Source organism: Myotis lucifugus, unplaced genomic scaffold (assembly GCF_000147115.1).
Source record: "Myotis lucifugus unplaced genomic scaffold, Myoluc2.0 scaffold_98, whole genome shotgun sequence".
Lineage (NCBI taxonomy): Eukaryota > Metazoa > Chordata > Mammalia > Chiroptera > Vespertilionidae > Myotis > Myotis lucifugus.
In genome coordinates, this window is record NW_005871146.1 from 2759992 (window position 1) to 2782997 (window position 23006).

The following is a 23006-nucleotide window of genomic DNA, read 5'->3' on the forward strand; positions in this document are numbered from 1 at the left end:
AGTAGAGGGTTCAATTCTCAGTCAAGGGCACTTACCTGGGTTGCAGGTTTGATCCCCTGCCCCAGTTGGGGGTGTGTGGGGGAAGCAACCAATCAATGTGTCTCACATCTCTCTCTCTCTCTCTCTCTCTCTCTCTCTCTCTCTCTCTCTCTCTCTCTCTCTCTCTCCATCCCTCCTACCCTCCCTCCCTTCCACTCTCTCTAAAGATCAATAAAAAAAATACCCTTGGGTGAGGATTTTTTAAAAATCAGAATCAGCGTTTTCACAAGATCCAGACAATTTGTATGCATATCTAAGTTTGAGAAGACTGGGCTCGATCACATCTCTCCCAGCCAATCCTGCACCTCCCAGGAGGTCATGCTGGTCCGTCTCTGGAAGCCAGTCACCAGGCAGGGAGTGGCAGGGACCTGGGCAGAGAGGTGAGGGTATTCACATTAGCACCTCCTTCCAGAAGCCTCTGGATGGGGAGAAGCTATCACCATAGCTGCAAACGCCTGTGTTCTTAGTCCTCATAACAACTCCCTGAGGTTAGTAGTACTATTAACACCATGTTCTAGAGGTGGAAACTGAGGCATGGGAAGTTAGGTAACTTCCCTCAGGTTAGGTAATGGAAGAATACAGCTTTGGGCCCGAGTGGTCGGTGGCAAAGCTCCTAACTCAGCTGCCTTTACAGGTCTAGGTCTGTTCTGCCCCTGATCTGCCCACACACCGAGGTTCCCCATGTAGGAAGGAAAGGGCAGGGCAGGGCAGGTGCAACCTTCCGCTTGTGCAGAATCTCACAGTAATGGCATCTCCTCATTTGCTCTCTCACTGGAGCTGAGACATGGGTTCTTACCCCTCCTACTGATGGAGACGCGAGCCCTGTGCCCTGCTGCACTGAGATGCCACCGGGCCTCCCCCAGCTGCCCTCTGTCCAGAAATATCGCAGATGCAGCAGGGATAGCTCCAGGGGCCAAGGGAGTGGAGGGGGCTTTCTAGAAACCCTTCCGGTGGAGGGTTGAGTGCTGAGGTGAGCAGGGTGAGCTGGGAGCTCAGGAAGCCAGGGCTGGGAAGGTAGCGATGGAACAGGAGGCAGCAGTGAGAGCAGAAGGTTCCTTGTGCTCCTGCCCAGCTGAGTGAGTGTGGCGTCCCCTGGAGACGGGGGTGGGATCTGCTACCCCAGGGGTCACCTCACCTCAGCCCCATGGCGAGGAGCAGCCTGCCTGCCCTCATTCCCTGCAGACACTCGGGTTAGGACTGGGAGCCTGACCTCTCGGTGCCTGGGCCCCAGCCATCTCTCCCCCAGGTGGAGGTTAATCCTCCAAGTGGAGTGGGCTCAGACTCCAGCTGGAAACCACCAAGAAACCCACCACAGGCCTGGCATCCATGTCCTTCCTCTGATGCTTCTGCCTGTCCATCCCCCCAAGTCAAGTGTCCAAACCACGCAGCCGACAAATGCCGATTGTGCCTGGACCTGGGGCTCCTGGCCCCTGAGACGGCGCGCTGGCCCTGCTGTGTGCACGCTGCCTGGTCTCTCCCTTTGGTCAAGGCTCCTAGGCTCAGGTTAAGGGTCCCCCTCAGCACCAGACTCACTGAACCTAGAAGCAAAAGGGGCCTTTGCCGCCTCCTCTGCACCTCCTTTGTTCTGCAGAGAGGTGAAGGCCACCGGCTAGTGAGAGGCAGGGCCGGGTTGGAGCCACTTTACAGTGTCCTCCCCACCCCAGGAGGGCAGAGACCTGGGTGGTGGGATGCCCCAGGCTGAGCCCTGTGTGGCAGGGGCCGTACAGAGCTGGGCTCTCCTCCTGCCGCCTCCAGCCTGGTGGTCAGGCCCTTTCAGGAAACATTCTCAATCTTTCCCTGCCGGTCATCCCCAAACACATGCTGCCAGCAGCACGGAAGCAGGCTTTACATCTCTATATTTGTACTTGGAACAGACAAACCCTCCTGGTTCATTTTCAAATGCACTCCCCCTTCTCACCCCTGGCTTCCTGCACCTGGTTTCCCTGTGCAATGTTCCCAATCCCAGACAGACCCTCGGGGAAGCGGAACAGAAAAACCCCTCGTCACTCCTCATGAATGAGCTACATGCTCACTGAGGCCCTGGATCTGGGCTCAGGGCCGGGCTGGCAGGGCCAGAGGAGGCCTGATCTGGGAGTTAGGAGGGAGGCCCTGAGAGGGGAGAGACTGACTCTGCTTACACTCCTTCTCCTCTCCCCACCCCAGAGGTCCCCAGATACCCCAACGTTACATAAATCCCTGCCCCCTCAGCATGCTGCCCACCCAGCCCAAAGCAGCCTCCCACCCAGGCTTTGGTACCTAGGAAATGGGACAGAGTTTGCCTATCTGAGCCCCAGACACAGCTTCCAGCCAAATCCCAAAGAAACCAGATCGGTTTCTTTAAAAACCTTCCTCCTTCTCCTGCCACCCCCGGCTGGCTTTCCTGGTCTCCCTCTTTGGCAGCGCCAGGGACTATGCCAATGGGGAGGTGGGGTGGGAAGTGCAGGAAGCTGCTGTGGGTTTCCCTTCAGGCTGGACTTCCCCCGCCCATCTCCACGTGCTCAGCTGCCCTCCCCTCCCCCAGCTGGTGTAGTTATCTAAGCTGCAGAGTGTCAATCTGAGTCACAGCGAGGTGATGCCCAACATGCCATGACAGCCAGGAGCCAGCCTCCCCACCATCACCCCTGAAACACAGACTGCACAGCTCAGGGAAGACAAAGCAGCCGACCTGGAACTGAGTGGGAGGTCGGGACTCCTAGTCAGGCCCCCTATCTCTGCATCATCAAAATGGGCCTCGGGGCTGCGGAGAGCGGCTGTCCTGATCCCACTCAGGGACCCATGCCCCATTGGGTCGGGAAGCCAGGTCGGCATGCCTGGCTGCAGACCACCGACCCCCCTAAGCTAAGTCCACAGCCCCCACTAAGCCTCAGGGCCGCTAGGAGCCAGGCCTGGGGTTTGCCAAGGAAGAGCTGCAAGGATCTTCTCCCCATCCACTCCCAGCCACGCCCCCACCAGGTGGCTTCCCCACAGCTCTATGGACCCATGTCCAGCGAGGGAAGGGCTCCTCCACAGCTTTGTCCAAGGACAGCTGCCTGAAGGCCCCAGCCCCACGCTGAGGGCGTCCTGAAAAGAGGCTGGGACCAGGTCAATTCCTGTGCCCCAGACAGCTCAGCGCTCCAGCCTGCCACCCCCATGCTGAGCCACCGCGCTCTGTCCCAGCCCTGTCGCCAGCACCTCCTTTCCCACAGAACCCAACTTCCTCAGGCCGTCTGCCGAGCCAGGCGTGCAGACGGCACAGGGCTCTTGGCTGTCTGTCCCCTTGCCGCAGGGACTGGTTTCTATGCCACACAGGCCTGTCATCTGGCACTGGCACTGCCCTCCTCACCCCTGCCTTTCCCTAGCTTCCCCCTCCCCAGCAGAATCCTAGCTCATGTCCTCAACACTGTGAGGTCAGTTCCCTGTGTCCTGTCTCTGTGGCCTGCCCAGATGCCCAAGCCTGAGCACTGCCCCAGCCCCAGCAACTGCCCCCAGGCAGGAGGCGGCAGCAGCTCTCCATGTGTGCAGGGCAGAGACCCAGCAAAGACGGGACCCAAGTCCCCATGCCCCAGCCACCCTGTACCCACGAATCCTTTATTTCTTCCCACCAGCGCACAGCACTCACCTTTCTCCACCCTGACCTCAAGCTCCTTAAACCAAGTAGCTGTGAGCCGTTCAATGAGCCCCTCCTGGGATTCCTGGAGAAATCCAGACAGCACAGCCAAGTGGAGCGCAGTGGGCACCGAGTCTCCAATCCACCGCGAGCGGGGACCTGGCACGCAGCAAACAGCCTGGGGAGGAGGAATGCCTGCCGCCGCCGCTGCCAAGGGGACGGGGCTGCTGGGTCAATAACAAACTGAGAGGGGAAGAGGGAGGGACAGAGGTAGACAGATTGAGAGGGGAAGCCAGGGGAGAGGAGGAGAGAGCACGCGCGAGCACAGAGACGGAGCAATGGAGTGACAGCTGGGGGTACATCTGTGATGACAGCGACAGTAGCACACACAGGCTAAGGCGCGCGCACACGGGCGCACACACACCACAGGCGCTCGCGGCGGCGGGGAGGGCAGCGCTCACCCTTGAAACGCTCACATTTCAGTGGAAAAAAAGGCCTGTGGATTAATCGCTCCCAACTCCAGGGAGGAGAAAGCTGTTTTCCCGGGTACCTCCATCTTCCTTCCCCGTGCTGTCCCCGCTCTCCCCACCCCTGGCCGCGCCCCTTCTCAGCCTCTCCCCCTCTCTCCCTTCCCCTTTGGGGAAAGGGTGTGGTCAGGACCCAGCGGCAGAGAGGTCCCTGGGAAGCTAGGTCTGTCTCAGGTCAGAGACAGGTGGGGCGGCATCTCCCTTCCTGCCTGTGGAGAAGGAAAAACCCTTCTCTAGGTCCAGGGGGCATTTATTTCAGGCAGGGTCATGGGAGGGCTCAGCGGGGGGCAACTGCCTGCGGTCCTCAGGAGGAGCCAGGAGCCTCCCAGCCAGGGTCACTGAGCTCAGCAACCACAGAGCCAGGCTGTTCAGTGGAGCAAAATGTCAGACCTGCTGGCGCGGGTGGCAGGTGTCTGTGTGCCCTGGGGGAGGGAAGTGTGGTGTTCAGAGCTCAGCGGCCTCTTTACTAACCAGTCAGGACGATGCCGTTGGAGTAGCTGATATTCCAAGAGATGGCCAGTGTCCCGTCCAAAGGCAAAGGAAGCTGAGCCAGGGAGGAGCCTGGCCTGGGAACTGACCCCTAAATGACCCTTCTCTGCAGTTCTTAACACTGGCCTGACAAGCAGATGGCAGACAGTGTGGCATGTTGGCAATGCCAGGGGTATGCGAGTGTGCCTCTTCCATTCAGCATGCTTTCCTGGGGGACTCGCCATCAGAACTGAGGGTGGGGTTGAGAAACGCCCCTTAACTCCTGATAGGGCGCTTCTGCACCCTCCTTTCAGTCTGCTCTTCTGGGCAACGCGGCAGTGGGGGGCCGGGCTGCTGTTGCAGGAGGAGAGAGCATCTTTTACCTCCTGAGAAGTCCCCTCTCACCTACTCCGATGTCAGATGCCTTCAAGCTAAACGCCCCCATCTACCCCTAAACAGCTTCCCAATTCACAGCCCCAGAAAGTGTTTCCTTCCCTGAGGCTGGAATGAGCTCCTGAAAAACTCAACCTGAGCATGACCTCCTCTGTGAAGTGTCCCTGCTTAGTCCACAGCCTTGACCTCCTCTGATCGCTGGCCTTTCTTGGGCCACCCTGTCGTTATCACAGAAAACGTATGGCAGCTTTCTGCTTTTGGTTTGCCCACTTCCCCATGCTGTGAGCAGTTCTAGAAGAGAGCCTCTGCCTCACCCCGCCCAGAGCTGATGGGGGATGGAAGGGAAGAGCCCAAGCCCGGGTCCCAGAGGACGGGCACAGAGTCCAACTCCGCTGCTCAGTAAGTAGCTCAGGGGTTTTCAACCTTTTACATGGCACACATTAACTACTAAAACAAACTAATTACTAAAATCCTGAGGCACACCAAAAAATACGCCTTTCATCGATCTGACCAAAAAATAGGTATAATTTTGATTCATTCATACTGGACAGCAACTGTTGTGCTGGCTGCCGTCATTTTTTATTTGACAATCTAAGGGAAAATAGGTCAGTGCCCCTGACTAAACAGCCAGGTATTGCATGATTTACATATTTTTGTGGCACACTAGTGTGCCTCTTGTGCCTCTTGTGGCACACTGGTTAAAAAATGCCTGAACTGGCTAATAACTGGTTAATTAATTGACAGCCCTGGGCCTCAGTTTCCTGCCTATAGAATGGCGCTCTATCATTCAAGATTTCACAGAGCAGCTGCAGACTTCCCAGCCTGTATCAGGAGAGGTGGCCCCTCCTCACCCCAATGTCTGCAGGCTCGATTATCTAGGCAGAGGAGAAGGGAGGACAAAATAGATATGAGAGCTAGTGGGTAAAAGCTGAGTTTCTGATTCCTTGGGTGTCGGGCCCCTGACAGGGATCATTTAGGGGTGGGGGTGGGTGCATGAGTGTGTGTGTGCACAGCTGTTTTGTTTTGCTTTCTGTGATGACAAAGCAGACCGAGGTGACAGCCAGGATAAAAAGCAAAGAGGTTCATCTTGATAAGCCTTCTGCTGTCTATGGCCTTATTGAGGCTCTTTGTTAGGTTGTCTGCCAGCCAAGGGGATCTTAAAGAAATGCTGCTTTGGAACAGAGCAGGAGATTGTGGAGAAGCAGATGAGAGAAAGGAGGGAGAAGGGCAGGCTGGGCTAAGGAGAGGAGAAAAGGGTCTGATTTCTCCTCTATCAGGGGATCAAGGTCAGGGTCTAAAACAAGGGCCCACATACAGAGGCATGAGGTGGGGTTGGTCTCTGTCTCTCTTTTTTTTAATAATATTGTTTAGAGTATTACAGATGTCCTCTTTCTTTCTCCCATTGTCCCCCTGCACCAGTTCCTGCCCCACCCCAGGTCTTCACCACCCTATTGTCTGTGTCCATAGGTAATGCATATATGCACATAAGATCCTTGGTTAATCTCTTCCCACACCCGCCTCACCCCTTCTTTCTGAGATTCATCAATCTGTTCCACGTTTCCATGCCTCTGATTCTATTTTATTCATCCATTTATTCTGTTCAATAGATTTCTTATTCATTTATTTTTATTTTTAGATTCAATTGTTGATAGATATGTATTTATTGCCATTTTATTGTTCACATTTTTTATCTTTTTTTTCTTCTTCTTCCTCTTCTTAAAGAATACCCTTCAACATTTCATGTAATACTGGTTTGATGGTGATGAACTCCTTTGGCTTTTTCTTATCTGTAAAGCTGACTCTCAATTCTAAATGATAACTTTGCTGGGTAGAGTAATCTTGGTTGTAGGTCCTTGTTATTCATCACTGAATGCTTCTTGCCACTCCCTTCTGGCCTGCATTGTTTCTGTTGAGAAATCAGCTGACAGTCATATGGGTACTCCCTTGTAGGTAACTAACTGCTTTTCTCTTGCTGCTTTTAAGATCTCTCTTTGTCTTTAGCTCTTGGCATTTTAATTATGATGTGTCTTGGTGTAGGCCTCTTTGGGTTCCTCTTGTTTGGGACTCTCTGTGCTTCCTGGACTTATAAGTCTATTTCTTTCACCAGGTAGGGGAAGTTTTCTGTCATTATTTCTTTAAATAAGTTTTTAATATCTTGCTTTCTTCTTCTCCTTCTTCTGGCACCCCCCATAATGCAAATGTTGGTGCACTTGAAATTGTTCTAGAGGCTCCTTTAGTATAACTATCTTCATATTCTTGAATTCTTATTTCTTTTTGCTCTTCTGATTGGGTGTTTTTTGCTTTCTCATATTCCAAATCATTGACTTGATTCTCCGAATCCTCTGCTGTTGAATCCCTGTAAATTATTTTTTTAGTTAGTGTATGCTTAATTTCTGAATGGTCCTTTTCCATGTCTTTGACATTCTCACTAAGATCCTTAAAAGTCTCACGAAGTCCCTTGAAGCTCTCTTGAATCCCTTGAAGCTCTGATTAAGTCCCTTGAATCTCTCAGTAAGATCCTTTATTAACCTTATAATCATGTATTTGAACTCTGTATTCAGTAGTTTGCTTGCTTCCATTTCTTTCATTGGTGACATGTTTCTTTTTCTCCTAGTTTTGGCTGCTTCCCTGTGTTTGTTTCTATGTATTAGGTAGAGCTGTTATGTCTCCTGGAATTGCTAAAGTGGCCTTGTATAGTAGGTGTCCTGTAGGGCCCAGTGGCTCAGCCTCCCCATTAACCTGAGCTGAACACTCTAGGTGCACCCCTGTGTGGTCTGTGTGCATAGTCTTATTGTAGTTGAGTCTTTTTTTAAAAAAAATTTTGTTTTATTGCTTAAAGTATTACAAAGAGTATTACATATGTCTCCTTTTGTAGTTCAGTATTGATTGCTATTGGCATCACTGGGAGGAATTGATCTCCAGGCCAATTGGCTGTGAGGACCAGCTGCAACTACAGTGGAAGAGCAGCTGTACAGGACATCCCTATGGAGCAGGACTTGCTTCAGTGGGGCTTTGGTGCTCACTGAGTCTGTCCTTGAGTGTGTTGCTTGTGGATGTGTAGACTTATAATCTGGTATGGTCTTAAGCTGTCCACCAGGTGCACTGGCTCTGAGGCTTCTTGGGAGTGCAAAGTCAGCCACTGCCTGGGGCCACCTGGTAGGAGCTACAGAGAGATCTAAAGATGGCTTTTACTTGTATTGGGCTAAGAAGTGCCCAGGTGAGGCCCAGCTGTGCAGCAAGGCAGGCTGGTGGTAGTACCAGGTCATGAGCCTTTTATTGATAAGTTTTGGGGCACGCTGATACCAGATGCTGCTTGTTTGAGAGATTTTTGGAAAGTCTGAAGCATGAATCAGGACAGGCCATTCATATGGCAAAGCCATTGCAAACAGCTTGTGTGGGGCTGCAAATTGGATGGGGCAGGTTCTCGGGGAATCCAGGGCGAAACGAACAATGTGGGCCATGCTGGTGAAAACTCAGATATGGCTTCCAGTTAGCTCTATGATGGAGGAGGTCCCAGCACAGGAAGAATAACCCCTGTGAGCACCCCTGTCTGGGAGAAAGCCATCCCTGAGTTCCTGCCACATGCCAGACAGTCCAGTTCCTCCATATATCCCTGGATTCCTTCAAAGCCACCAGGCACTGGAGCTCAGAGGAAATGGGCCTTTTAAGAGGAACACCTGGGTCTCCAGCAGCCTCCATGTCACTCAGCCACAATGCCTGGCTGGTTTTTACAGCTCGAAGTTATGAGGACTCTCTTCCCAGCTCTGGAACCTGGGCTGGGGGGCTGGTGTGGGGCTGGGACTCCCTGCTTCTCATGGTAGGCCTTGGAGATATCCCTCCCGATTAAAGAAACACCACACATGGGTGTTGGAACAGCCCGTTCTACAAATTCCAAGGTTTCAATGTGCTTTCTTCTTCTCTAGTTGTAGGACTTCCATTCAGCCAGATTTCAGATGGTTCTGAATGATAGTTGTTCTGTATTTTAGCTGTAATTTTGATGTGGTTGTGGAAGGCAGTGTGTACCTGCATTTAACTACGCCGCCATCTTGGTTCTCTTGGGGGAGGTCTCTTAATAATCCATGAGGGTTGGGGGGAAGCTGCCCTAAAAGGCTAAGTGCCACTCATTCCCTGTGCCCCTGTGCTTGGATTTCTCTCTTCACCATGAGTTAGTTCTGAGCCTGCCTGTGAACAGTGTCATGAGGTATTACCTCCTGCACACAGAAGGCTTATTAGGAAGTGCTGGGAGGAGGGCAGCCAGCCTAGTGCTCCCCCAGGTGAAGGTCCACTGAGGCTCTGACAATAGCCAACCACCCAAGGTAGCAATCAAATGGACCATAACAAGAACCCAAGCTGCCCTGGTGAGTCTCCCAAGGGAGAAGGCTGGGCTTTCTCAGTGTCTGGGGTGGAAAAGCAGGATTCTTTTGGGAGTTGAACAGAAGATTTGAAATGATTAAAGCCAAGGGCACAGCTGTTGGGCATGGCAGGACACAGTCGATTTGTTGTTAAGGATGCCCGTGCTCATCCTTCACAACAGCTCAATCTCTAGGACCTCAAGCCCAGCATCTGTGAGAGGGCAGGGCTCGGTATGGCAAAAGGTTGTTCAGCAAGATCTTGAACCCCAGAGGCAAGGGACAAAGTGATCTCGTAGAATTTGCTTCCCATTCAAGTGGCTGACACATAGAATTCACAAGTATTTCTTTATTGCACCCCATTGTGTGCTAGGTACTATTTATTCTAGGTGCTAGGGATCAGATCTCAACCCCCTTGCCTGCTACTAAACATTCTAATGGTGTGAGACTGACAATAAATGAGAATATAAATAAACCATGTTGCTTAGACAATAAAGAGTAGCCCTGGCTGGGTGGCTCAGTTGATTGGAGAGTCGTGCCATACACCAAAAGGTTGCATGTTCCACTCCTGGTCGAGGCACATACCTAGGTTTCGGATTTGATTCCCCAGTCAGGGCATGTAGGGGAAGCAACTGATTGATGTTTCTCTTTCACATCAATGTTTTCTTTCTCTCTCCCTCTCTCTCCTCCTCCTCTCTCAAATCAGTAAACATATCCTTGGGTGAAGAATTTAAAAAAGAAATAAAGAAAAAGAAAGAGTGATGAGGTAGAGAATGAATGGTGAAGGGGAGGAATGCTCTGTCCTGGGAGGTCAGGGAAGGCCTCTCTAAGACATGATGTTTGGGCTGAGATCTGATGAAAGAAAGAACCAGCCATGTAAAGTTTTAGGGGAAGAGCATTCCAAGGAGACAGAACAGCTGATGCAATGCCCCGAGTGGGACAAGCTTAGCATATTTAAGGGAGAAGTGATTCCCATTGAAATCAGAGACATCAGCAGGGCCAGCTTCTTAAGAGTCTTGTAGGCAATATCAGAGTTTAGATATTGTTTAAAGAGCAGTGGGAAGGCATTGGAAGGTTTTAAGCAAGGGAGTGACATGATTTGATCTTCAGAAAGAGCACTCTCGTGACTTTGTGAAGAACAGATCATGAAGGAAGGGAAACCACTTAGGGGTTAATTACATTAATCCAAGTGAGAGAGATGATGGTTTGGCCCAGACTGGTAGCAGGGGAGGGGGAGAGAAATGGACAGACAGACTAAGGAAGTTTTGGAATAAGATCTACAGAACTCTACAGATGGGATTGGGAAACATGGTAACAATCAGGTGGAGAATGTGCCCTCCAAATGGGGAAATCTCAAGGAGGGTCAAGTTTTAGGAGGAAACCCCAGACATGCAAAGTTTGAAGTGACTCCAGGGGAGATGTCAGGAGGCTGTTGGAATGTCCTAAATTCTGCAAAGGATACCCAGATGCGCAGGACCCAGAGCCTACCTTGGAGGAGGTTATGGTCCAGCTGTGAGATGAAACCTAGTTGGGGAGAATCTGCCCTGTGCCCCACTCCTGCCTTTTCTACCCAAGAGCCTCAAAGACCTGTTTCATTAGGGAAAAATTAACCCCACCCTCTGAGACTCCCTCTGTTAGAATCATGGAATTTCTTCCAGCTCAGAAATGTCATGATTCTATGAGACCTGGCACCGACCAATGGGTAGAGAGGCAGTCTCATTCTAGGAATAGTCTGAGAGTTCTTTGACCACAAGGGCCAAGGGCCAGGGTAAATAAGCTTTCCTAAATCCCCCAGATCCTGTTATTCTAAGTATTAGGCACTCCCCTCTGAGAATTTTTAGAGGAGGTTCCTCTTTTTTCACTCAGCCTTTTTCTTCAGGTGAAAGAAAATCTATCTAAATGAGTATCAAGAGTGGTCTTAAAAGGAAGAATAAGGGGGGAGTGATTGAGGTCCACCTGCAGCCTCAAAGGAGAGAGAGATGTGAGAGGGAGGAGGGGCATGGCAACCAGGGCTGCTGATCACACCTGCTGTGTCTGTCCCTCTCAGGAACCAGGAAGTGGGTCTTCCGTCCCCTTCATTTCTATGCCTTTCAACCACCTGGGCCTTGAAGCAACAAAGAAGCCCCCATAGAATTCAAATGTTTCCACATCATAGGACCTGGTCAAGCAGGCTGGCCAGAGCTCCAGCCTCAGAATTGCCATGGGAGTTGCAGGGAGGGGAGGGGCTCACAGGGCTTGGTGGCTTCATCTGTAAACGCAGAGCCCTGGAATCACACTGTCCAATATGATGGCCACCAGCTATGTAGCTATTTCAATTTAAATTAATTAAAATTAAATAAAAAATTTAAGACTCGGGTCCTCAATCACGGTAGCCACATTTCAAGGGCTCAAAAGCCACATGTGACAAGTGGCTACTGTGTGGAACAATTCAGATCTAGAACAGCTTCATCATCTCCAAAAGTGCAGCCAGACAGTGATGGTTTACAACAGTGGTTCCCAAGATATGGTCCCTGCGCAGCAGCGACAGCCCTGGGAGCACTTTAGAAATGCAAACGCTCAGGCCCCACCCGAATGAGAGACTCTGGGGATGGGTTTTAACCAACCTTCCAGGTGATTCTGATGCTGAAGCCAGAAAATCGAGGCTCCAGTGCAACCCAGGGCTGGGATCTGGCCCCTGACCCTTCCCTGCCCTCTCCCTTTTCCCCCATCACATTTCTCCAGGATTATTTCATATTGAAAAAACAAAAGGATACGATTCTGTATATCTGTGCTATATTGGAGGTCCAGTCCACTTCAGAAGAGCCCCCTGAGTCTCCGGGGGTCAGAATGGCTGTAATGGAAAATCGCTCCAATGAATGTCACTGGGGTGACTGCAGAATGTCTCATGAAGACAGCCTATGGCTAGGAACCCAGGTGTGTTCCCATTTTACAGATGAGGGAACCGAAGCCTCTCACTCTTCCCGACCACCAGGACTGAGTCAGGCCTAGGGAATATCGAGGTTAAGAGCCTCGGAGACAGACGTGTCCTGGTTCTGTACCAGGGGCCAGGTGATTGGGTGAGCGTGTACTCTCTGTAAGCCTGTTTCCTCCGCTGTGAAGCCTGAATAATAATAGAACTGGTCTGCCGTGCGGATGAAACAAGCTCGCGGACATAAGCGTCCCTGGCACTCAACACGTTTTCGGTATTATTATACCAGGCAGTAGGAAGTCGGCCTAGTTTTCAAATTCTTTTTCAATATAAGCTGCTTTTCTTCTATTCTGTGGCCCCGAATTTCTCTTAGGATGTGAGCACCAGCTTGTGTTCCCTACACCTATTTGGGAACCAAAGAGGCATGGTGGCCCTTGTAAGTGCATCATCAAAAGAGTAGTTTTTGCAGATTGGACGGTCTCTAGCTTTCTGGGTACAAGAGAGGTTGTGAGGTCAGGCTGCCAACTAGGAGGCCCCGTGAGCTACCCAACCCGCAGCGGCCCAGAGTTCCACCACTTTGGGTCACATGACCTGAGCCAATGGCTCAGTCTCTCAGCCTCTACCTTTCCATCTGTGGGAAAGGGGGAATGGTCTGCCCAGTGCACCTGCCCTGAGTCCCCGAGATCCGAGGATGAATGCCATCCTCACCGTTCTCTAGAACGCAGGCCTCATCTTTCTCTTAGACCGTTTTCTGGCATCGTCCTCTGCGGGGAGACAGAAGCCACCAGTCTCTTCCTTTCTCCCTCCCCCAAACCCAGGAACCTCAGTCCGCATGCTGCCGTCTGACTCAGCTCTCCCCACCCCTTCTCTGCCCTGGTGCTCCCTCTCCCCTCAGTTCCTACGGATGTACCCCCTCTCTTTAACTGTAATCTATTTTTCCTCTCACTGCCTCTTCCCTCCTACCACCCCCTCCCCCCAAAACAGCGGTGGGCATCCAAATGAGGCTGGACTTCCTGCAGCGCATGTTCTGGGCAGCCACGCAGCAGGTGGGTGTGATGGAGGTCAGTTCCGGGTCAGAGGGCTCCCCACATTTCCACGGTGATGAGGGGCTGGCACTGTCAGACCCACTCCCCCGGCTGCCCCACTGCCTCTCAGCCCGCTTGCTAGGCCTCTGTCAGTCCTCCTGGATCTCTCCTCTGCCTTTCTCAGCTCCTGGAGCTCTGCCTGTGGCCTCAGTCTCTGGTCCCAGCCTTCCCCACCCAGTGCTCTCTCTCAGCTTAGACCTGGGGCAAAGGGCAGGACACCGCATCCCCTGAACTATCGGTCACTAGTCTCTGCTGCTCAGATCCCCCACACAGCAGGGTAAGGAAACTGCCCTCCTCAGTGCCCCCCGCCAAGATCCAAGCCCAGTCTGTGGCCCACCCGCTCTGAGCTGGGCCTTACCACAGCCCCTCCCACCCAACCCTTCCTCTCCTGCCTCTGCTCCCCCTGGGCTGCACAGGGCTCCTCACTATCCTCCACAAGCTCCTCCAGCCCCGAATCTGCCCCTGGCACTGAGCCTCCTCTGCTCCATGGCCCCCCTTCACTTGTTGCTGCGTCCCCACTTTGAGCAAGTGTAGGACACCAGAAAATGAAGGTGGAAGGAATGGGAGGGGGAAGGAGCACCAGCCCAGTAGCCTGGGATCAGCCACCACATCGAGCAGGATGACAAAGAGCAGTAGGCGGCCACCCATGAGGCCTCCAGCAATAGGGCCCCCCTTCTCCTCGGCCACAGCTGCAGGGCCATGGCTCCCTCCGGGAAGGCTGACCCAGCCAGCAAGGATCCTGCTTCAGTGCCCTGCCCACTACCGCACACCGCCATACACACACACACACACACACACACACACACACACATCAAATACATGCACACACACACACCACACATATACCACACATGGACACACACCAAACATAGATACCATAGACACACATGTGCATGTACCACTAGTATACCATAAACACACATCCGCCAGTCCCCACACATCAACACACAACACAGATGTACAACGCACATAGCACTCCCACACTCACGCGCCAAATACCTACCACACACACAAGGGCATACCCAAATGACAATTTCTCTTCCTTCCAGTGCAGTGCGGGGGATGGGCCGTGCCCAAAGAGCTGCCAGGATGGTGTAAGTTCTTCCCAGTGTGAAGAGGGGGGAGTGGGAGCCATGGGCCCCGCACCCCAGTCCTCTGGATGAGCCAGCGCCCTCCCTCCCCAGTGCCCTTCTTTCCTGCAGTGCTGGGCTCCATGAAGGGACCTTCTCACTAGTCATGGCAGCCTGCCTTCCCAAATGCCAGGCCAGGCAGAGGACCCAGGGGGCCGGGGCAGGGCAAGAGCTCACCTCCCTCTGGGTTTCTCCTCAGGACCTGGACTGCTTCATCGTGGACAACAATGGGTTCATTCTGATCTCAGAGCGACCACAGGAGGTAAGATGCTGGGAAGTGGGGGTAGGAGTAAGCCGAGTCCTCCAGTAGCCATGTCTTAGGAGAAAGGGCTGATGGCCCCAGGAAGCAATCTTGCTTTAGAGCCCATTAGAGTGAAAGGTCTGCAGAAAATGGGATCGTCTCTTAAACCCAAAATCAACATAGCAAGATTACAAAATTCAGGCCGTAACCGGTTTGGCTCAGTGGATAGAGCGTCGGCCTGGGGACTGAGAGGTCCCAGGTTCGATTCTGATCAAGGGCATGTACCTTGGTTGCGGGCGCACCTCCAGTAGGAGGTGTGCAGGAGGCAGCTGATCAATGTTTCTCTCTCATCGATGTTTCTAACTCTCTATCTCTCTCCCTTCCTCTCTGTAAAAAATCAAAAAAAAAATATATATATATATGTGTATGTATATATATATATATATATAAAGATTACAAAATTCAGGCTCCTTTCAACTCAGATGGTCATAGGAAATATTCTTGATTTTGTAACGATTCAGGCCTTCTCCCGGAGTTGGTTGGAAATTGTCCACATAATGAGGAGAGGCTCAGCCCAGCTACCTCTCGGGCCCGTGGCTGTCATTGAGGGCATGGCCTCAGAGGGGCCTCCTCCCAGAGTCCTACGCTCTCTCCTACTGCTCATTACTCACCCCTCTATCGCATTCCCCTCCCCGCTTGTCCACTCAGGCTGCTATAGCAATTACAGGCTGGGGGCTTATAAACAGGGAACTTGTTGCTCACAGTCCTGGAGGCAGAAAGGGAACTTGTTGCTCACAGTCCTGGAGTCAGAAATCCGAGGTCAGGAGCCAGGATGGTTGAATGAGGGCCCTCGTCCGGGTCTCGAACTTCTCATCGCATCCTCATGTGGAAGAAGGGACAGGGGAGCTCTCTGGCTCTCCTTCGTAGGGCACTGAAACCATTTCTGAGGGCTCTGCCCTCATGGCCTGAGCGCCTCCCAAAGGTTCCACCTTTGACCATCACCTTGGAGGTTAGGTTTCCACATGTGAATTTGGGGGACACCTTCAGACCATAGACCCTCCCCTTCTACCTTCCTGGGGCCCAGAGGGCCAGATCTTCCCCATTTTGTGCTGTCTCCCTGCCTGGCCCTCCCTCGTGGACAGTTCTATTCCAGCCCTGCGCCTTGGTGTGCCAGCGGGGAACAGGAATGGAGGTGGCCCTTCTCATGTCGCAGCCCGGCTCACACGTATAACCTCCCCTGGCCTGTGATGGCTCCTCGGACCCCACTCGTGCTCACAAAGGCGAAAGAGAAGGTGCAATCATAATTTTGTTTTGCCAAGCCCAAAACTGGGCCCCGATATTAATTATGTAGCCAGGAATCAAACTAAAAGGAAGCCTATTCAAACCTGAGCCCAACCTGAATAGCTTCCCATGAAATATTTCCTTGAAACAAGCCAGAAGCATTGAAAAATCCTCCAAGCTGAACCTCAGTGGAAGGGAAATAGTATTGGGTCCAGAGTGAGCTTCGCCCCTGACTAGCTATGTGATTGGGTGAAGCGGCTTCCATTAGCCGTGCCTCAGTTTCCTCCTCTCTAAAATGAGGGGGCTGCACCACACGATGTGTAAGGCCCCAGACGCTCGGTGCCTGGGGTATCGGCAGAGCTGGGGAAGCAGGCGGGGGTGCCGAGGCCGTGGCCATGGCTGTGTCTGTGCTCTGGCCTCAGAGTCCAAAGGAGTCGTGAGAACATGGCAGGAACCAGGGCATAGGAAGGAGATGTGAGAAAGAGGGCAGCTGAGGAAGGGGCACCAGTGGGTGATGGAATCCAACTCCTTGAGGAGAGATTTTGAATGGCCCGCTCCTGCGGAGCCTGTCTCGGCAGCAGGAGTGAAGAAGCAGAGGGTTTTGTCCATTTTCCTCTTTCAGGAGTTGAGGGCCGGCTGACATCATGGCGTCTCTTGCCAGACGCGAACTGCCAGCCATCCCTTGCGCTGCCTTTCCTCCTGTCCCTTTCATGCCCCCTTTTGGCCTTGCCACTCTTCCCTGGACAGAGCCCAGTTTATTCAGTATTTCTCAATTGCTCTGAGGGGAATGGGTGATGACAAAAATGAAACCAGTGGTTGGAAAGAGGCTTTGGGCCTAGCTAGTGCTCTCAATCATTCATGCCCTGACCCCTGCGCCCTGGGGAACTGAGACGGCATCTCTGCAGGTGCCCGTGGTGTTGGCTTTCAAGCGCCAGAGTTTCAGAGAGAGTGCGGAAGGCTGGACACTTGGGGGGGGGGTGCGGCAGCCACACCTGAGAGGCCGGGCTCTGGAGCAGTTGAAAGCAATGGCTCCTGTGGGGCCAGAGAGTGCGGGTTAGGCGTTTTAGACCAGAGCACTACTCTGCCCAGCGCCGCCTGCAGACAGCATGCAAGGGATGAGCGTGGCTTTGTTCCAATAAAGCTTAATTACAGATACTGAAATTCGAATTTCACATCATCTTCACGTCTCATGAAGAATTATTAATCTTTTGATTTTTTTCCCAACCATTTGAAAATAGAAACACATTCTTAGCTCAAGAGCCAGATTTGGCCTGCGGGCCATCATTTGCTGACCCGGCCTGAGAGGCAGCAGGACAAACTTGCAGGGAGTGGGGCCCGCGGCGGGCACTCCCAAGGGGCCCTTGGTGTAACTCACGGCGGTCCTGTTGTACTCACATGTCTTCTCCAATCATGACAGCAGTGGGCACAACTGGATAATATGTGGTAGCAAACAGCTATTTAGACTCTTCTATTTTACTATAAAGGATGTGCTTACTTAGCTTATTCACCCCTGTCTTCTCAACTATTGTATTATTTTATAACATTATCCTTTGTATAACGAAGCAGAGCACAAGTGAGATCTTCATTAATAGGGTGTGACCTCTCGGAACTCCTCCAGAGCCCCAGCTCCCACTGCGCCTGGTCACCCTGGCTTCCCACAGCCCATGCTCCCCCTCCTCCTCTCCCAACACTGGGAGGCCCCAGGAAAGGAGAGGTGGGGGACGGGGCGGGGGCGTGGGGTGGAGATGGCTCTGGTGATGTTATTAGTTTCATTTTATACCAGAGGAAAACAGGCTCTGCGAGGTTTGGGAGGAAAGTCAAGCTGGAGAGCCTGGGTCCTGGAGGAAATGGAGGATTTGCTGGGCGAGGCGAGTGAGCCCAGGGAGAGCGGCCTTCTCCGGAGAGTGTGGTGGGCTGAGGCCCGGGGCCGCTGAGCAGTCCTGCTGCCCGGTCCTACCCTCCCTCACTCTGTCCATGCTCAGGGCAGAGTTTATTCACTGAGTCAAACAGGTGTGAGTCTCACAGAATGAGGACCAATGCTCTAGGACCCTGAACTCCAGGCCAGGAATTCAGGCTCCTGGGTAAGTCCGAGGCTAGTGCCCAGGCTCTGGAAGCAGCAGCATCATGACAAGGCTCCTCTTTCCTCACTCTGGACCCTCTGCCCCGTGGCCTGCGCAGTGTCGGTGATAAGAGGGCACGAGGGAAATAGCACCCAAGCCAGAGACACCAATGATATAAGCAGCACCTGGCAGGTATCCAGGCTCAGCCATCTGTCCACCCATTTTTGGTTTTGTGGGTTTTTTTAAAATTCATTCATTCAATAACTCTGTAGCAGTTACCTATTGCTGCATAACAAATTATCCCAAAATGTAATGACTTAAAACCACAAGACTTACCATCTCCCAGTTTCTGGGCTAAGCATCTGGGTATGGCTAGGCGGGGTGAGTCTGGCCCAGGGTCTCTCATGGGGCTGAATTAAGGGATCAGCCAGGGCTGCTCCATTCAAGTCATTTCAAGCCTCAACTAGAGGCGGCTCAGCTTCCAAACTCACTCACATGGTTGCTGGCCAGATCGGTTGCCAGGTGGGCTTCTCTAGGGGGCAGCTCTCAACACGGCAGCTGGCTTCTTCAGAGCAAGAGAGCCAAGACGAGCAGAGAGAAGAGAGCAAGACAGAGGTCAGAATCTTGGGAACCTAATCTCAGAAGGAACATCTGGTCACTTAGACCTTATTCCATTCACTAGGAGCAAGTTACTAGGTCCAGCCTACACTCAAGGGGATGGGCTTACACAGGGCATGACTCGAAGAGGCTAGAACCATTGTGACCATTTCAGGATCATTCCACCACACACTCCTACCCACCCACCCAAACCTGCCCCTCCCTAAGCATACCCAGGTGCCACCAAGGGCCACAAGCCTGGGCCCTCCCAACTCAACCCTTCCTCCTACCCCCTTTTAACCTTAGGCCTCACAGTGTGGTGGGAGGACCAGCAGCATCTGGGAGTTTGGTAGAAACACATGTTCCCAGGCCCCACCACAGGCCAAGGGAATCCGCAGCTCTGGAGATGGCCCACCCTGTGACTCCGGTGTGTGGTGGAGCCTGAGGCCACTGCCTCAGCCTTCACGCCCGTTGCTGTGGATCTGGGTGTACTTCTGGGCTGGGCTCTATGCCGAAAGGTCCAGGCCACTTCCTGTCCCTGCCAGGGTCCAGCAGGGGTCTGGGAGAGAAGCCTGTCACTGTACCAGGTGCAGGATTCTTCCCAAAGTCCTCCCCAGCCCTTCCTCACGGGCCTCCTCCCCAGCAAACATCAGTGAAGAAGCCCCAGGGCCCCCCTGCGCCTGCCGGAGGGAGGGGTGCTCGGCTCTCCTGGTCCTGGCCTTGTTCCAGCTCAAGGCTTAGATACTTGGCCCCACTGAGCCTCTTCTCCAGCTCAGGACTCTGTCTTATAATAAAGACCCACAAAAGACGGATCCCAGCCATCTATTTGGGGCCTACAGAGAGAGAGCAGAGAGCAAGGGCATGGGAGTGACAACAGCTCTGTGTAACGTTTACAGTGGACCTGTCACCCTGGATCTGGGGACTCTGAGGCCTGCCATTTGCCTGTGGGTAGCACCCCCACACACGGGAGCTTCAGAATGGACCTCAAAGGGGCAACGGAGCTACAGTCAGACACTCCATTGTGGTGTCTCCCTAAGGCTTAAGTCTCCCAGAAGCCATAGCACCTCCTCCCTCCCTGGCCACAGCCCTCAGAGCCAGTGTCTGCAAGGCCCTCTGACCAGGGCAACCCCTTCTGCCCTCCCAGGGCCTCTGACAGGCCTGTCCTGGGCCTCGCTGTTTTCCTTGCTCTCTTCCTCTTTCCCTACCTCCCCAAGCCCTCCTTCCTCCCTGCCCGTGTGGCAGGGCAGGCTTCAAGTCCCATTCTGCGGGTGCAGGGTGAAGTGGGCGCAGGAGAAACCTCGACTTCCCTGCTCTGCATGTGCTCCTGCACTTGCCTCTCCAGCCTCCCACTCCTCACCACCTGCCTCAGCATGTCTCTGGCTTCCCCGGGCTCAACCTTCTGGGGGCCAGGGCACCCTCATTTGGGCAACTTGAGCGGGTCACCTGACCCGAGACAGCTGATGGCAGCAGAGCCCCCCAGGAGTGCAGAGCCCTGATCCCCACACTCTTCCCAGCCCACTGTGGGCCCAAGGCACCTGCCAAGAGACGGGGCAGCTCAGGGACTCAGGGGAGGCCATACAGCAGGAATGAAAGGATTGGTCCCCATGAGGAGCTGTGCGCAGTGGCTTCACTCTGGTAATTCATGTTCTCCTCACATCCCTCAGAGGATGAACTTCCCATTTTTAGAGAAGAAGGAACTGAGGCTGTCCTAGGTGAGCAGGCCATATGACATTGCTCCATTCCAATACCAGAGTAAATCTTTGCTTTAATTCACCCTCTGGTCCCCCTTCTCTCTGGGGACAGCAGACTGACACGTGCATGCACATCAGCCCATGCCAAGGGGATGTTGCTGGCCAGGAGGATGCTCATCAGTTCTGGGTCCTTGGCTGCCACCTGCCCCATCTGCTTCCTGCTCCAGGCTCCTGGGTGTGCCTCACAGGACCTCACCTCACTCCCACCTCAGTACAGACTGGAAACTCGGGAAGCCCCAGGCCCTTGGCTCGGCAGCCCAGTGGACGGTTGCTTGTGTGGGGGTGTCCTCAGTGAACGTGGAGCCTGCCCTGGGTCAGCACACCTAGCCGGCAGGTAGAGCCAGCTCCCTGAGCCCCTGCAGAGTGCCGTGGCTGTAAAGAAGCCATAGTCCCCCTGCCGTGCTGTGCTGGGTGCCCCCCCACCTTCAGTCTGAGGGTCCTAAACTGACAGGATACCCAAAATGGAATGGTTGGACCTTGGCTTTGCTGATTTAGAAAATTCTATCAACTTACCTATTTGAGTCACTGATTCACTCTAAGTTCAAATGAAACTGTATCAGCTAGGAATTGCATTCTGCTGTGAGGAATGGAGTCCCCACTACAGTGACTTAAGCAACTTAAAGGCTTATTCTCTCATGTAAGGAGGAATGGCTGAAGGCACGCCAGGCCTGGTGTGGGGGTCACCAGGTGCCCCATCCTCAGCATCACCTGGATACAGGAGCTCCTGCCTGCGTGTCCACTTTCCAGACAAGGGAGAGTGCAGCAGCCCTGGACTTGGTGCCCTTCCTGCAGAGTCATCTCCCTTTTAACAGATTCCTGGAAGGCCCACCAGGACTTTGCTCACATTTCATTGGCCAGCCCCAGCCGCAGGGGAGTCTGGGAAATGTAGTCTTTTAGTTGAGGATATTACTCCCTACCAAAGAAGGGGAGGATGGACAGTCTCTGCCAGAGTGGCATATCCTCCAAGTCAAGTTGCTTATTCACAGAGGAGGATACATTGCTTCCAGTGTCTAGCAGCTTGTCTTACTCTCATGGACCTCCCTTCTCAGAATCAAGTGTCTAAACAACAGGGTTTTGGGTAAATAAGCCTAGACTTACGGAGGAGAAGAGGAGCCTCAATCCCACCTCACTGCACTTTCCCGGGGAGCAGAATACTCACACCACTCCTTCCTTCCCTGTCTGTTCCCTCACACCTTCCTTCCGCAGATATGCGCTGAGTAATACCGTGAGCAGGACACTGTGTTCTGTGGGGGCAGAGGAGGATCCTGCCCCTAGGATGGCGCTGGGTGGTGATGCAGGAGCACACACGCAGTAACGGGAACAGCAGAGAGAAAGCCCCACCTGAGCGGGAGCCCTCGGCCCACAGGAACTGCAGGCGGCTTCAGGGCTGCACCTGGAGGCACAGTCAGGATTGGAGGCCTCTCACCTCCCTGCTTGCCATCTTGTCCCTGGAATGCCCTCCGCTCCACGCTCTCCCCTGGCTGCCCGCTGCCCTCTGCAGAGAAGCCTCTCAGGTCTCCCAGGCAGAGCACATGGGCCTTCCGGGCACAGAGAGAGCAGAGCTGACCCGCCTGCTCCGTTTCCCCTGGGAGCTCTTGTGGTGAGCCTGTCAGTGTCTCAGTCAGAGGAAGGAGGATTCATTCTGCTGGGAAAGTGAGAAACAGACTCCTGAGAGGAGGAGGAGAAGGAACGCTCCTTGGAGTGCGGCCTGGGGAAGGGTAGTCAAGGCAGGGAGGAGAGTCCTCGTGTCTCCTTGTCAGACTGGCCGCCACTTCCCCAGCACTTTCTGTGGGCGAGATACTTGGCTCGCATCATCCCCAATCTTCCTAACGGCCTGCCCATGGTCACACGGCAGGCAGGGGCAGAGCCAGGATTTGAATCAAAATCCAACCCCTCGGTCCCAGCGCTCTGCGCCCTGCTGAGGACCAGCAGCAGCAAAGGCAGGCAATGGGAGGGGTGCAGCAATGAGGCTGGGGCACGGGGCGGCACAGCAGGCGTGAAGGTGAGCTGGCCTTGTTGGCTTGGAGGATGCCCAGCACACAGGTGCTCACCTCGTGTTGGTTGGTTGGGTGATGAAGGAGGGATGGCGAGAGGGGTGTCCTGTTTCAGGAAACAAAGACAGTGACCAAACCCCAGCAGGGGCTGGGGCCTGGGGAGCCCAGTTCCGAGGGCAAAGTGGCTGCGGAGAGGACACGGGTTTAGGTTAAGTGGCTATTCATGGAGTCGGGATGGTGAGTGACAGACCCACAGGAAACACTGATTAATTGGAAAAGAGGGGAGGGCGGGAGGGCGGGAAATCAAAGGCAGCTCCGGAGTTCTCAGACCTGGTTTAGCTGGTGATAAGGATGCCCTTGAACCTCCTGTGACCGTGACCCACAGAAGCACATTTTGCATCTGACCCACCACACACACACACACACACACACACACGCAATCAAGTTTCACAAAACCCTGTTTAACCTGCTGCAGGTGATTCCCACTGATTTGTTCAAAGGAATTCTTTACCTTAAAAAATGTGATTGCAACCCCAGATTGATTTCATAGACAATTAATAGATTACAACTTAGAGTTTTAAAAGCACTGAGTCGAGA

At 53.3% G+C, this 23006-nt stretch overlaps 1 protein-coding gene across 1 annotated transcript in view; it reads left to right on the forward strand.

Annotated features, from left to right (window-relative positions):
• Positions 1–23006, forward strand: part of CACNA2D4 (calcium voltage-gated channel auxiliary subunit alpha2delta 4) — a 114365-nt gene that overhangs the window by 83164 nt on the left and 8195 nt on the right. Inside the window, exons 27-30 of the mRNA XM_006092144.3 lie at positions 13255–13316; positions 14405–14449; positions 14685–14768; positions 17861–17879. Of these exons, the coding sequence (XP_006092206.1) occupies positions 13255–13316; positions 14405–14449; positions 14685–14768; positions 17861–17879 (210 nt within the window). The remainder of the gene's footprint in view (positions 1–13254; positions 13317–14404; positions 14450–14684; positions 14769–17860; positions 17880–23006) is intronic.